At 41.1% G+C, this 15,484-nt stretch overlaps 2 protein-coding genes across 5 annotated transcripts in view; one reads left to right on the top strand and one right to left on the bottom strand.

The window, feature by feature from the left end:
• Positions 1-3,101, top strand: part of NFKB1 (nuclear factor kappa B subunit 1) — a 57,041-nt gene extending 53,940 nt beyond the window's left edge. For all 4 annotated transcript variants that reach the window (XM_083861445.1, XM_083861444.1, XM_083861443.1 and 1 more), the window contains exons 22-24: positions 108-280; positions 413-587; positions 2,219-3,101. In XM_083861445.1, coding sequence (XP_083717571.1) covers positions 108-280; positions 413-587; positions 2,219-2,406 — 536 coding nt within the window. In that variant the 3' untranslated portion in view covers positions 2,407-3,101. The remainder of the gene's footprint in view (positions 1-107; positions 281-412; positions 588-2,218) is intronic.
• Positions 3,102-6,432: 3,331 nt separating this feature from the next.
• Positions 6,433-15,484, bottom strand: part of MANBA (mannosidase beta) — a 48,732-nt gene continuing 39,680 nt past the window's right edge. The window contains exons 15-17 of the mRNA XM_083861446.1: positions 12,093-12,235; positions 10,672-10,929; positions 6,433-8,455 (exon numbers count right to left, since the gene is read on the bottom strand). Of these exons, the coding sequence (XP_083717572.1) occupies positions 8,231-8,455; positions 10,672-10,929; positions 12,093-12,235 (626 nt within the window). The 3' untranslated portion in view covers positions 6,433-8,230. The remainder of the gene's footprint in view (positions 8,456-10,671; positions 10,930-12,092; positions 12,236-15,484) is intronic.

Here is a 15,484-nt window from a genome sequence, read left to right as displayed (position 1 = left end):
GGGACTGGACTCTCAAGTAGTCTTCAGTTTGGCTTTGTTTCTGCTTAAAAATCATCTGGTGCATGATTTGTATAAATAACAAACTAACAATTTTCTCTGTTCCCCAGGACATTTGAGAGACCTGAATGAGAATTCCAAGATGCAGCTTTACAAACTATTGGAACTGCCTGATCCAGCTAAAAACTGGTCCACCCTAGCACAAAAACTGGGTCTTGGCATACTTAATAATGCCTTCAGGTTGAGCCCTTCCCCATCGAAGACTCTGCTGGATAATTATGAGGTAATGTGCTGTAACAGGTTATAAAGAATGTTAATACCTAGAGAACCTTGTGTTCCTGCACAGTGAGACAGTGCAGCCCTGCAGAATTAGCCAGCCTGGATGATGCTGAGTGTCTGATGTCTGCTCTTTCAGGTTTCTGGTGGTACAGTTCAAGAGCTCATCACTGCTTTGAGACAGATGGATCACACAGAAGCCGTAAAAATAATTCAGGAAGCACTGTCCATCTCACACAGACCATCTTCCCTGGAGGACAGTACAGCAAAAGCTGTTCCATCATTATCACTCACCTTTGCAAATGGAGAGACAGGTAAAATTGACAGCAAAATATGAAGAGCTTTATTTAAGACTTTTTTTTCAATTCTCCCTCCCCACTCTATCTAGGACTGCTGATAGATTGCACACCTTCCTGCACAGACTGCTTCACCTGCTTACTGGTTTCAGAAATATTTTACTGCAGTGTCACTCCTCTCATCATAGATATCTGCCAGGTGTAGGAAAGAGAGGACAAACAGACCACAAATCAGCATTCCTGCATCATAGTATTCATTATACTGCTGCCATTTGCTAATGGTAATGCCTTGGATGTGTACTGGGAATATATGCAATTATCTCCTAAGTGTGTACAAGTGCCATCAGCTTTTGACTCCCCCCCGCCCCCCATAGCTAGATAAACAAAAAAGTTTTGGCCTCCTAAACTTTTCAGTAAGATTTCAGTATTAAATTTCTCCTTCCATCATGTGTAGCAGTCCAGAATGGCCCAGTGTTCTGTAGGCAAAGAAACTGGGGATGGCTTAGTTTACACGTCCTGTGTAACCCCCAGCAGTCTTGCAGGCCAAGTACCTGCTCAGAGCAGGGCCAGTGGAACATGGCATGAGGTTGCCCATGTTGTGTCCAGTCTGAGCATCTTCCGTGATGGAGGTCCTACAGTGGTTTAGAGCAGGGAACTCTACTAAGAGAAAAAGAGAGGTTGTGAGAAGTTTGTCATTTAGGGCTGTTCAGGCCTGTCCAAGTTTAGGAACAAAAAACCTTGGTTTTTTTTCCTGTTCAAACACTGGTAGTGCTGCCTGTAGCCTAATGTGGAAATTTACACCCCATGTAAAAATAGTATAGGTATTTCTGGTAAGAAAAAGAAAACACCACAATCACTCCATTCCAGTCTTACATTGCCAATTTATTCTCTATAGAAAACTATTTGGTCAGTCATGGAATAAACCTGCACACCCACGCAGAAATGTGCTTGTACCCATATTGCCCCTTTAGATTCACGTTGAAGGATAAGAGGGGTTCTGCTCCCTCTGCAGCATGAATGGAGGACATGGCATTGTTTATCTTAAGATGTTTGTTTAGAAAAACAAGACTGAACTCTTAGGACACCACCACTGTTTTTAGTCATACTGATCCACATTGTACCTTCAGTTTCAGCTGTTGCAGTCAGGCACTCCTTTTGTGGATCCTGCACAGGTGATAGATGCTACTGACTTGTTCCTATTTCAGGGTCACTTGCTAGATGAAAGCTCTTCAGGTGTTTGTCTCAAAAGGAAATCTGAAAGTTGAAATAACATGAATTAAAAGTTTTAGGAGCCTCATCCTGGAGCTGTACACTTGCACAGAGTGTGACTCTGAGAACCAAAGAACCTTTCACCCTGCAACCACCACAGCAGGGCAGAGTCCTGACCCCAATGCAGTGCCAGCATTAGAGTCAGCAGAGCACCAGGCTTCTCATCCCATCCAAGCTCCAACTGCAAGCTGATCTCTGCCAACAGTACATCAGATCACATGTTTTGGTGGCCTTGATACATTCAGCACAGCTTTTCCTATTATAATACCTCATGTTAGAGTTATTTTCCTATAGAAGAGCTTGGTTTGTATTCCTTAGGCTTTTCTTAAAGCAACCTTGTTCAAGCCACACAAATGACTTGCCTTTTCTCTGTCCCTCAGGTGAGCTCTACAGTAGCAGATTTCAAGACACTGAAAGCACGTGTGACAGTGGTGTGGAGACCTCCTTCCGCAAGCTGAGCTTCACTTACTCAGACTCTCTGAACAGCAAGCCCTCACTAACACTTGGCAAAATGGCCCTGGGCTATGGACATGAAAGTTCAGGGCAAAGCAACTATGTAGCTGACTAGTGATCTTCAATTAGCAATATGCAGTTAAAGGAACAAGTGGGACATTTCAAAATGCATCAGTGTCATCCTGGCCAGAGGGAAGGGAACTCACAACCAAAAGTGCACTGGAAGAATCCCACCTGAACAAATGACAACTGCAGCATGTGACTCCTAGCCACTGCTTCCTGCCTCAAGTACATTTAATTGTGTTCATTTACAAGCCATTTACAATAACAAGGGCTCCACTGCTGCATTAATACACAGGACTGGATGCTGTGAAAGACTGACTGAGCTTTCCTGCTCCATGAGGACTTTCTTTTGCAGATGAAAAAGAAGTTGTAAATACACAATACAAACTTACTAAAGAGGTTAATAAGCACACAAGCAATCAGAGGATACAGTTCCTAGCTGCTCTCTTCCTAATTTTTGCAGCAGTTGCATTCAAACAGCTTATAAAATAGCTGGCAAAGAAAAATCATTACGTTAATCACAACAGTGACAACTTAGAGAAAAAAAGAGAATCCTAAAAGAATCTTGTATATTTCAAATAATGTATTTAAACTTAACTTTGGTGCCTCTTATTCAAAATTTTTTTCAAGTTTGGCATTTTCCTACTTGTAAATAGTTTTTTAATATCTGTTCCTTTTTGGAAAGGCGTGCTTTTTAAATGCTTATTTTTATTTTACTTTTATAATAAAACACCAAAATTTCTTCTGTCTGTGTCTGCTGTGATTTTTACATTACTTCTCAAATAGAGGTATTGAAGATTTAGCATCTCAGTTTTAGGCATTGATACAAGATCATGCTCATTGCCAAGCACTAAAATAAAGGGTGCGAGCCACTGTCTAAAGCTAAAGTATCTTATATAGAGGGAGAGCAGGACCATGAGCTACTGCTGTGCAGCTGTGCTTTGACATTAAAGCCTCTGCCTTGTGCATCATCATTATGGCAGCAGAGAATCATTTACCCTGAAACCAATTATTTAGTGTCTCAGCAAATCTCTGATGAGACAGGTCTCCTTTGGGCTATCTAGAATCTCCTGTAGTAACTGTGCTCATGAGCAGTGTTTCTTCTTGTCTGACATCAATTCTGATGAATTGATGGCAAGTGTCCTGTTATTGATGTTGGCCCAACTAAACAGAACAGGCATCAGAGTTCATGATGAAAAAGCCAAGAGGGGCATTTACCATTGACACTTCTAGCCAGTTTTTGTGGCACAAAGATGGAGTGTTGACAGGGTGGTTCTTGGCTCAGCACAGTCTTCAGTAACTTGGGCGTCACTCCTGAGAAAATGAATCAAGATAAACCTTGAGAATGGTTATGTTTAGAGTGGTAGTTGCTGTAATGAATTAAACTATGAGTAATGAAAAAAATGGAATTAAATTTACAATCCAGCTGAATTACTGAGAACTTTAATTACTTCCAGAGAAAATGAGTAATAGTAGAAGTGCCATTCTTTCTTTTAGTTCTTGTATATATAATCCTCATCTAGGCAGTGTCTAAGGCATATAGATTTTTGTTCAATTAATGTACTTCTCCAGCTCTAATAGAAACAGGCAAAGGTTCTCATATTCCAGGAACAGAGGGGCTTTTTGAGCCCTAGGAGAGCTGCTGTCTAAGTAAAACACACCTGCTTTCGCAGAATTTCCAGCAAAACTCAGAGAGCTGCAGAGATTTTTACTGAGGTTTCCACAATCCTGCAGGTCACCACGGCATCCTAGCTGTTATTCACATTTTTTAGCTTTAGTTCTGACCAGCTCTGCTTTTAAACCACCAGAAGACACCTGGATCTGTATTTCCTTAAAGCACTTCATGACCAGATGTTGCATAATGTTTATGTTTATCAGGTTAGTGTTTATCAGGGTAGCTGTTTATCAGGTTAGTGATCATGCACAGCAGGTCCCCTAGGCCCTGTGTATTGAAGTGCTTTAAATGGCAGTCTGGCAGCTTCTCAGTTTCAGTGTATTTAATAAAAAAGGCTTTAATATTTTTAGGTTTTTTCCCTTTGCTTAGAGATAGAAAAATACTGAGAGCATCTGTCTACACCTGGGTTGTAGAGAGAAACCTCTAAACTTAATCTGCACGTGCAGTGGAATAGAGCTCACTCCATTATTCTGCTACTCTACTGCAGTAATAAACATCAGAAACTTGTGGAATGCAGCAAAAGTTGTGACAACAGACCCCTTCAGATGTCTGCATTTGATGTAAAATGAATTATTCAGAAAGTTAAAGTGCCCTTGATTTTAGATTGGCTGCTACAGCTGATATTCCTGGCATCATCTTGGCATGTATTTACAAACTTGGAAATCACTGGCAGTGGGAAGCTCTAGGCAGCATTCTGAGTGGACTGCAGGAAGGATGAGGATCTTACCTACATGGAGTGGTGTATGAACTGTCTTTTCTCCCTCGCCTGGGAAGGTAAAATGCTTTTTTCATGCATTTAAGAAAAAAGAGCCACTCTCCTTGCTCAGGGTGCAGTGGTCAATACTCACCCCTCATCCACAGCTTCTGGTGTTTCTGGATGATCATGTCTTGAAATAAAGCAGTTCTAGAGTATGGCCAATGACACAGTCCAAACTTTTGCTGGCTTCAAAAGATTCCTACAGCAAAAGACAAAAGTTAATTACCAAGGAGTTTCTCCATTCAGCATTATGAAGCAGCCTGATGTCCCACTTAGACCCAAGGCTGGAGTATGTTCTTCCAAGGCTGCAGAGGTTTCCCATGGCCTCACTTTAAACCTAACTGCTATAGGATTTCAGCCATCCAGTCACCCTTGCCACATGCACAATGCAGAAGAGCACTACAGGTCTCCACTGACTGACTGTGCTTCTTTACAGAGATGGTCTTTCTTCATTGAAGTTTTGGTTTCCCACACTAATTGAATGAATTTGGGGCTTTCATTTTGCTACCTTGTAACATCTCACTGGAAGGCAAAGTTATGTAAACACAACTCTTGGATTGAAACTTGTCCTAAAAATTTCAAACCATGAGTTCCTGGTTCCCTAAGTGGGTAAGAAAGAAAACAGTGATTCTGACAATAAAAAGGCTGACTTGTACAGCTCTCTCCCTGTACTCAAAATAAGAAACTCATTGGCCCATTTCTCTGCTCCTGACACTGCTTCAAGTCACTGAAATGGTCTCTGCTACACATCTCCAAAACCAAAAGGGAACTAATAGAAGCAAAAGCATTGAAGAAAGATGTGCCTCTAAGGCAGAAGATTGGTCCAGACCACAAGGTATGCAAACAGCAGATAACAAGAAAGACTGACAAAGAACTATGAACACTTTCTTAGAGAGCAATTTTTAGATACATTTGCATGCTTCTTTCCTGGAGAAGATGCAGAACTTGAAAAAGCTTCCAAAGACATGCTCAAATAAACTGGAGCAAAGTAAGTTTTCCTTGTGCAGCAGAAAAGTATGAACAGGTGCCCTCTAAAGCTCAGAATGGCCTCTGCAAGCCCAGAATGACTTGGAGCCAAATCTCAGCCAACAAATGGTTTTAGCACAAGAGATTAGCCCACACCATACAGTGTTCTTCCCAAACCTGCTCTCAAGTTTTGTTCTGGAAGGGCATTTGTCATGGCTGTGGGGCACTCTGGCTGCTGCTTTTGCCATCAGTGGAGAACAGCCCAGAGGGGCCCAAGAGCAAACAAAGGCCATCAGAACAAGGGTGACTCACTGGTCCTTAACAAGACATTGCAAGGCAGCACCCTGAAAGAACACTGATGAGGCCAGTCCCCTCTACTGCTGCCACCAATGCTGTAATGACACTGAGGACAAGAACCATGACACTTACCAAATGCTCCTCCTAACACTCCTGCTGCCAAACCCCATCAGACAGAACTGGCAATACCAGTGCTGCTGTAGCTGTAACACTGCTCAGCTGGCAAGACGGGTGTGTCCATAGGAGTGCAGGGTACCAGTGCTGCCTTCCTATCTCTGCCCCGATCTGAGACAGAGGCAGAACAATGTAACCAAGTATAGCACAGGACGCCACTGCAAAATACAAAGGGAAAATGGTTAACCAAAGCACATGTAACAGCTGCTGCTGCATGGCGAGAGAACAGCTTCTATAAATACACATCTACTACAACACCAGGAAACCAAAAGAACATATTAAGGGATACTCAAACAATAATGGAAATCTACCTTCTCCTTTAAATTCTGTTTTGAGTTCAAGCATTTGGCTTAAGCAATTGCTAATCTTTCATAACAGTGCCAAGTGCTGAATTAAAGATTTTCAGAGAGAAGAATGGACCTACTCCTTAGAGAGTTCCCGACCTTCAAAAATAACAATAATTTTAAAAATTGCCCAAACCTTGCTATGTCTGGTAATTGTAGAAAGCAACAAGGAAAAAAATAATAGAATGCTGTTATATATAACTTTGCTGGTAGACTTGATTTGCATAGCCACTTCATCACTTATTAATCATGCACCACATAACTTCTTTCATGATTTTGCCTAAAAAATGTGACAGGTCACAGTTACCCAAATTAATGAATGAGTTTTGCTTCTAGCAATCCAAAAGCTCTTTTTTACCTATCTCGAACTTCACTTATATGCTGAGATTAACAAATATCATTAACCTCCAGATAGGTCTCGTGATTGTCTTTAAACAAGTGAGTGCTACAAAGTTTTCCATATTTAACACTATTAAGTGCCAGATCTAGATGTTGCTGGAAGAGACATTTCTCCTTCAGTGTAAGAGAAAGACATCAACAAATTTACCCTTTTCCTAACACACTGCAGCAGTACATATTAATCATATTTTCTCCACATTTCTTCATTCTTACCTTATATTGACTTTATTTCTGCTTTGATTCCACTTTGATTCCAGGACACCAAAAAAACTGAAGAATTTTTCTGGTATTGTTGGCCCATGATGCCTCTCAGGATAACTTTTTAATTTCCTTTGTCACTGCCTGCATTTATGAAGTTGTACTCATGACTGTCATTTTCCCTATTTATTTTACAAAATCTATAAACACTGGCACATACACATCCATATTTTGATTGTTTCCATGTCTTCTTTTAACTAGGACTAGTTTTGAATCAGACGCAACTGCAGTTGTTTTGGTGACCCAATAAAGCATTTGCAAAAAACTCTCATTTATCATTTCCCTTTCATTTATAAGTTTTTCCTCTTGCTCAGGAGTCAGTTTTAGTTAACACCAGTCAATATTCTCCTCTCTGCCCATTAAAACTGATCACAACTGAAGCCAACCCCCATTCTGAGTTCTCCAATGGAACTCACAGCTGCCCCTCCACAGGTGCTCCAGACCCCCCACACCACCAGCAAGTATCGCCTGGTGCTGCTTTTACAGCACCGATGGTCCCCAGCCATCAGCAGCAGAGCTCCTTCAAACTCCACTTACTGGGATGCTGATTCTGCTTTGCAAGAGTATATTTGTCTGGATGGACAGAGTATCCTTGTGGAACCCCATCAAGTTCCCAGCTGCATTTCAAACCAGTCTGACAGACAGTCCAAATGTTTAGCAACCTGCCCATGGAGTGGCTTGGTGGCCTACTGGAGGTAGTCCCAGCTTCACTCCCTCTCCTTCTCCCTTGCCCCCAGCATACCTTGCTGTTATCCAAAAATGAATTTCCACTTACAGCATAGTGAAACTAGAAAAAAAATATGGATGTGCTTTCCATACACCACATATATTATATGTAAGCTTTGCTGTTGGTATCTTTACATTGAACCAGCAGTTAAAATTCACATGACAGGAATAGACAGTATGTTCTTCAGCCAGCTCAAAGCGTATATCACTTCAACTTCAGCCAAATTCTTCTAATTTTTTTTTCTCCTCCTGTTTTGACTCTTTATCTAGAGAAGTAGTCTCAGACAACATCCAGTAGAGAGGTCAAGATTAGTGAACTTTCTAGTTCTTCAACACTGGTAGGTTCCCAAGGATAAAACGCAACCATTTTCTTCTTTTCAGTCAGGAGGAAACCATTATCACTAAATCTGCCTTTTACATTCCCTACATCCAGAGTAACAAATGGAGCAACTGCAGTGGTCTGAAGAACAAAAATATAAACATCATCTTGTTGGGATACAGAGGCCTGAAAAAGAAATAAAAAACTGTGTTATAAAAACCAAATTGTGTTAAAGAAGACCCCAGTTACACCAAACTGGGAAAGACCTGTGTGTCAGTAAAACAGGATGAACAACCACATTTGATCAAAATCAATATTCTTCATGTGTAAGAATCATGCAAAAACTGTAAATGTTTCTGGAGCCTTCCTACAGAATACTCCTGATGGTGGAAAAATGCCAAGAAGTAGTATCACTTTGCCATCTTCTTATGAGAGTAACTAAATAAAGGTAATCTGACTTCTACACTGCACTGAAAGAGGTTTGTTCTTTCACCAACACTTCACTCAACTTATCAATTTACATCTACTAAAAGAACTTGCCTTTCAATTATACACATAATAGAAAAACACAGAAGCAAAAGATGGTAAAAATCCCAGTAAGACAGAAAGCCATCTCATCTTGATGCATCATGGCAGCAAAGCCCTTATAGTTCATTAAGTAAAATATTTTAAAAATCGTTGTAAAATATCAGGTCAAGGTATGTTTTAGATTAAGTTCTATCAGTACTTAAATTTCAGAGAGACTTAAAATCCCAACCAGGATGCATTTTCATGCAGCACTCCACATTCACCATAATGAAAGATTATGCTACATAACTTTCAAATATCAATTAACCATCTATAAAAAGAGGACAAATTACAGTCAGTGCAGACATCATGTTCTGGTCTTACAAGAAAAGCAGTGCTATTCATTTTTGGGAAAAGGCACACATCCCCTATACATTTTGTTTCCTGAAGAAATACTAATGCTTTTGATGCTTTTTAAAAGCAATGCTACCAACAGTAGCTCTTGGATTAGCAGTGTAATTGAAAGTCTAGTTAGTTTTTCAGTAACTAAGTTTAGATGTACCAGCCTCTTGCAAAACAGTCATTTTTTTAATTACAGCTGCATTTCTTAAAATGACCACTTTGCATTTATCTAGCTATGCTACCTATCCTTATTAGTTAGTATTGCAAAGACAACACAGTCACAAGATAAAGGAATGAAATTTTCCAAAGATGCTCCAGTTGCAGAGCTTTTCTTATTGATGATATCATCCATAAACCAAAAAAAAAACAAACCAAAACAAATAAAAAATCTCCCCACAGCATGACTCAGACTCCAGATTGTACCACCAGATGAAAAAAAAAAAATTAAAACAGGCTGATTTCTTTTCTTTGTATACTCAGGAGGCAGGCTGTGCTGCTGTGAAAGAGATAAGAAGGGAAAATCTGGCCCATTTTCTTTTTTGTAAAGCAATTATGCTGGTCCAGATTCAAAGAGATTAGACCTCTATTTCCCCCTTGTTCAGTTTAGCACTAAAGAGCAAAGCTGCAGTTTGAAAGCCAAATGTGAGAACACAAAGGTCTCCATCCTGCCCATCTGATGATGAATTTTCCAATAAGATGTACATGCTAAGAAATGAGGCTTAACAAAATATTAACAAAACATGTGTGCACAGACACAGAGCATGCATGCTCTCTATAGATACAGCAAGCTTGGTAGGAACAGAAGAAATCTAGGAAAAGGCAGCAAATTGATTAAATGACAGTGTTAGACAACACTGATGCTTTTTGTGCCTGTTTAGGAGACTGACACACTTGCCAGCTATTAAGAAATAATCACTATTATGCAAATCAGAACCCTTACTGGAGGGCAGGGATTTGAAGGAGGAGGAAAGGAGCATGCAATACCATGTGTTAGCAATGTTACACTGATCTGAGAGTGTGAGCACTTCCAGAAGAAATACTGCTGACAAAACTGCACTCCACACTCAGCTGAACTAGGATCACCTAATCCTGACACACAGTGCTGTCTGCAAGCCAGAACACTTGTCACAATGCTATTTGCTGTCTAGGGACAAAAAGAAAGAAAGGAGCAATGCTGCAAGGTGGAAGACAATCTAAACAAATTAAAGGGAAACTTCATTATTTAAAACAAAACAAATCCTAGACAAAAAAAAAAAAAAAAAAAAAAAAAGAGAGAGAAAAAAAACCACAAACAAACCAACCCCATCAGTCTTATTTAGATGCACATATAGTGATACCAGAAAAAAATATGATTTTGAACTCAACCTGGAAGCCAAAATAACAACAACTAAGGAAAAAGAAGGATTCAGAGGACTCAGACACTGCATAGCCAGCAAACAAAACAGTAAGATTAGCAAAACCAAATACAGTTATTTAGCACGATTGATGCTTACACTAAGCTGGGTCTTTTCTAATCCCACAGCATCCTTGAGTGATGAAAGGAAGTAATGGTTTGTAGGACTCTGGAGCCCATCTTCTCCCACAAGACAGAAAGTAATAACACAGCTTTTCCTGGTACAATTCCTGCATCTTTCCAGAAGGTCACTGATGGGCTCCTTGTAGATGGGGACAGCACTCTGTGCTTTAACAGTCACACCTTCTTTGGCAAGGGTGCATACGGGCTCCAAAGAACTCCAGGCGTGCACAACGACCTATCAAGCACATTGAGAGAGCACAAAGCTTAGAAGAAAGGCTACATCTGTGAAAACAATGCAGCACCCCAGATTTCAGATTGCTCATTGCAACAGATGTTTTTCTGACAGCATCAGCTGATTTCCACCTAGCAGAAAACACAACAGATATGGTATAAAAATTAGATCGTTCTAAAAACCTAACAAGAGGTCCATTTCAAACAGTCTGGAGCTGCTCTTGATCTGCAAGACTTTTTTGTTTTCTCCAGCCTCCTTGAGAGGAAGAGACCGCCAATTCCTGCCAAAGGAGTGCTGGGAAACGGAATTACTGAGTGACTACTTTGTTGACTCTTTTTCCTCCCTTCCTTGATTAAAATAAAACTCAAACAAAGGATTTTCTTGAGATTGCTCAGTTATCTCATGTAGCCCAACTAGTATGCTAGAGCTTCTGCATGATCACTCTTAAACAGAAGCAAGCTCCATCATCTTAAAAGGGACTATGAAGGTTATATTAATACAGCAAAATACACTGCCAGACATCATCCATGCATTATGAATATACCCTTTTAAAAAGGGCATAATTTGGGAATTAAGCACTTAATGAGAATTACAACATTCTATTTTATAAATTTGCAGGTGTTTTTTGCCTTAACAGGAGCGTGCAATCAGGAATAGATCTTAACTCCTTTCAAGAGTTAAGTTCCAAATCTTCTTGAAGTGCAATATACGGTATTCATGAGAACCATCCTACTGCCAACACTTCTTTGATGCTATCAGAAAATCTGAATTTATGTCTGTTAGAGTAATTCAGACCAGAAATGAACGATTTCATTAAGTGCAATCCTACTCCAAGAACTGACTATCCAGAAAGCGCAACCATTTTCTGTACCATATATTACTCCATACACACTTTGTTCTTTTCTACCATCAATCCCTTTAAGATTTCAACAGTTTATTTCAGCCTTATACCTACAGGCTACAAGAAAAGCAATTCCTTCTTCTGTGAAACACTACACACTACTTTAATAAAGAATAGTGTTGCCCCTAAGATTAAACACTAGAGTTGCATCTGAGGGTGTTTGAGCATGGCCTTACTGAAGCTTGTCTGTACAAAGATGTGTTCATTTCAGGTTCTCACATTTTTGCAGGAGGCACGCAAGAATGGTGAGGTAGGTGTCACTTACCCTCAAAGTCAGGTTGTGGTCCTCATGAAGATCTGAGACACCATAAATGTGCAACATCTCTTTGTCTTCATAGGCCACAGGCAGCAGTGGTGCAAAGAAGTTCTGGGCAAAATAATGGAGCAGTTTCCATTTACCACCATACTCTAAAAATGGTTAAAAAGAAGAAAGACTGAGACTGAATCCCAGATTGCCTTGTCCCACATTCCCTGTATGTGCTTTCTGGTCCTGCTATTGGCAATGCAACATTCCCCCCTCCCCCCCCCCGGCCTTTTTTCACCTCTATCAAGTGCAAAGAATGACTGAAGGTACTCCTGCTTCCATCCAGGCAAGGCTCTGCCCTGGAGAAGATCTAATGCTCTTTCAAGCTTTGAGCTTTCCCAAAAGTTTACATTTTTCTGTCTCTGTCCTATCACTGCTACACTGTCATTCAGTTAAAGGAAGCCTTAAACACAAGTCACAAGGCTGACACAGCATACTACAAACAAACCAAGCAGCTGGAGCATCTGTGCTGTTGAGAATCCAGACAAACACACTGGCATTTCACAAACTGCCACTACTATAAAAAGAGACAAGAGACAAGCACTTATACAAAGTGCTCTCTTCCCCATTTTCAGTCCTCCTTTCAGTTCTTCCTTAGAGGACATCAACAGCAATAAAGACAAAAATAAGTTCCCAAACCAAAGACAACTCTGAGCTTGGCAAAACAAATGTGCCAAGATCTAAAGACAACACCTACTCCATGGGAGTATCCATGACAGACACATGACAAACACTTCATGCTGCTTCTTCAATGGAAAGTTGCACCTCATTACTTTTAATACTTTGAAAGTCTGCCATTAAACTGGGAAAGCCATCAAACTGTATCCTCTCCAAAAAAAGCAATTTTGCTTTCTTGCTTTGCAACACTGCCATGTAATCATTTTGAAAGAGAAGCTCCATCCATTTCTTCCTCTATTAACATTCCATCTAGCACCCACTGTCTGCATTTTAAGTTTGTCTTTGCTCAACCATTATCCAGTCATTGAAATGGCACTAAAAAGAAGTAGCAAGTCAGCTGCACCATCTCACAAGGAAAGAAAAGTTAGATTCTGATTTCATTCTTGTTTCTGGCTCTTTATTTTATACAACAAGTTTAAAGCTGATGTATGCTTTATGATGTATGAAGAATATTTTCACTGAGATATTTTCTTGTAACTCTCCTAGTAATTACTCTCTTAGTTTTGGTTCTTGTACAAAGCTCTTAGCACTTGCAAACATCTCATAATTAAAGACTTATCCAGAGTTGTCTTTAAAGGGTTGTTGTGGCTTTCCCAGGGGGAGTTGAACATGCATTGTTTGCACTCCATATAGACATGAATGAACTTTGTGAAGAATGAGTGCATTAGCTCCAGCTTAGCAACTTATATATCACCTTGTCCCCAGCAAGTTCACAACCAGCTAGCTTGGAGAACAAGAGAAGCTCATATTTGCCTGGAAAACCCACACAAGATTGAACTGTGCTACGAGATCAGTCTGTTGCCAGCAAAAACACCACTGGCATTCAAATTAATTGCACTGAAGCAAACCAAAAAGATAAGGCTGGAGGAAAACTTCAGGAGAGGCAGCTGTGTTTCTTCAAAACAGTCAGTCAATAAACTGAGGAACATACTCAGTATATTGGTGCTTCTCAGTATAGAACTGTAGAACCATTTATGATGGTAAAGCCCTCTAGGATGGACTTCAGCTGTTCAAGTGCCAAGTGCACCATTAAACCACGTCCCTAAGTTCCCATACCACACCTCTACATCTTGTAAATACCTCTAGGGATGGTGATGCCATCACTCCCTGGGCAGCCCTGCCAATGCATGACAACACCTTCGATGAAGAGTTTTTTCCTAAGATCCAATTTAAACCTCTACTGGCCATTTCCTCTCATCCTGTCACTTGTTCATGGAGAAAAGGGGCTGACCCCAACCTCTCTATGACCTCTATTCAGGTAGTTAAAGAGGGGTGTGAAGGGGTGTGTGTGTTTGTGTGTCCCAGTCTCCTTTCTTCCAGAATAAACATCCCCAGCTCCCTCAGCTGCTCTCCATAAGCCTTGTGTTCCAGACCCTTCCTCTGCTACACTGCCCTTCTCTGGACACACTCCAGCCCTTCAATGTCCTTCTTGTAGTGAAGGGCCCAGAACTGGACACAGAATTTGAGATGCAGCCTCAACAGTGCCAAGTACAAGGGGGACAAATCCTTCCCTACTCCTTCTGGCCACAGATACAAGTCAGGAAGCCCTTGGCCTTCTTGGCCCCCTGGGCACACACTGGCTCATGTTAAGCCACTGTCACCAGCACCCCCAGGTCTTTTTCCACTGGGCACTGTCCTGTCACTCTGCCCCAGCCTGTAGCACTGCCTGGAGCTGTTGTGACCTAAGCACAGGACTCAGCACTTGGCCTTGTTTAACCTCATAGAGCTGGCTTCAGCCCATTGATCCAGCCTGCTGCCACTCCCACCCAACTTGGTGTTGATGGCAAATTGGCTGAGGGTGCACCTGAACTCCTTATTCAGATCCTTGATAACGATATTAAGCATGGCTGGCCCCAGTACTGAGCCCTGGGAAATCCCAGTAGTGACCCGCTGTCAGCTGGGTGTGAACCCATTCATCACCACACTCAGCCTGGCCCTCCAGCCAGTTTGTTTTCATGGTGAAGTGTACCCATCCACACCATGAGCGGCCAGTTTCTCCAGGAGAATGTTGTGGGAAATGGTGTTGAAGCCTTGCTAAAGTCCAGGCAGAAAACACCCACAGCCTTTCCTCATCCACCAACCTTGCCATAGAAGGAGATCAGGTTGGTCAAGCAGGACCTGCCTTTCATAAACCCGGGCTGGCTCAGTCTGATCCCCTGGTGATATGAACAAAGGCATGTTCTGGCATTCCAGGGACATTTCCTGACAGAAAACACTGGTGGTTTAAAGAGCCAATCTACCAAAAACAGGGGGTGCTAACAAATTACTCCTTCAGTCATTAAACTTGAGAAGATGGGAGTTCTGGACTGGGGATGGATTATCTGAAGCAGAGTAAACTGGGAGGCAGTATCTGATCCAACAAATGAAAGCTATGGGCCTTGTAGGAGAAAGGGATAGGGAGAGTCTGGGAGGGGTTGAAATCTCTAAAGCCATCAGGACTGCTACAGGACTTCTTGGAACTGTCAATTAATTAAATTGCCAATGTAATAGACGTTGCTCACTGCAGAATCCCGGCAGAGCCCATCACAAGCTCAGACAAGTTACCCAGCATGGTCTGAAGTTTCAGTGCCTGTTGACTTGAATTTTTTTCTTGAGCTTAATTCATATGATGAAAATCTAGGCTTCAGCTGTCTTATATATGGAAATAATTAATGCAATTGATGTAGAGCGGTTTC

Source organism: Zosterops lateralis (assembly GCF_965231275.1).
Source record: "Zosterops lateralis genome assembly, chromosome: 5".
NCBI lineage: Eukaryota > Metazoa > Chordata > Aves > Passeriformes > Zosteropidae > Zosterops > Zosterops lateralis.
Note: the sequence above shows the minus strand (reverse complement) of the source record. Positions and strands in the feature narration are given on the sequence as shown.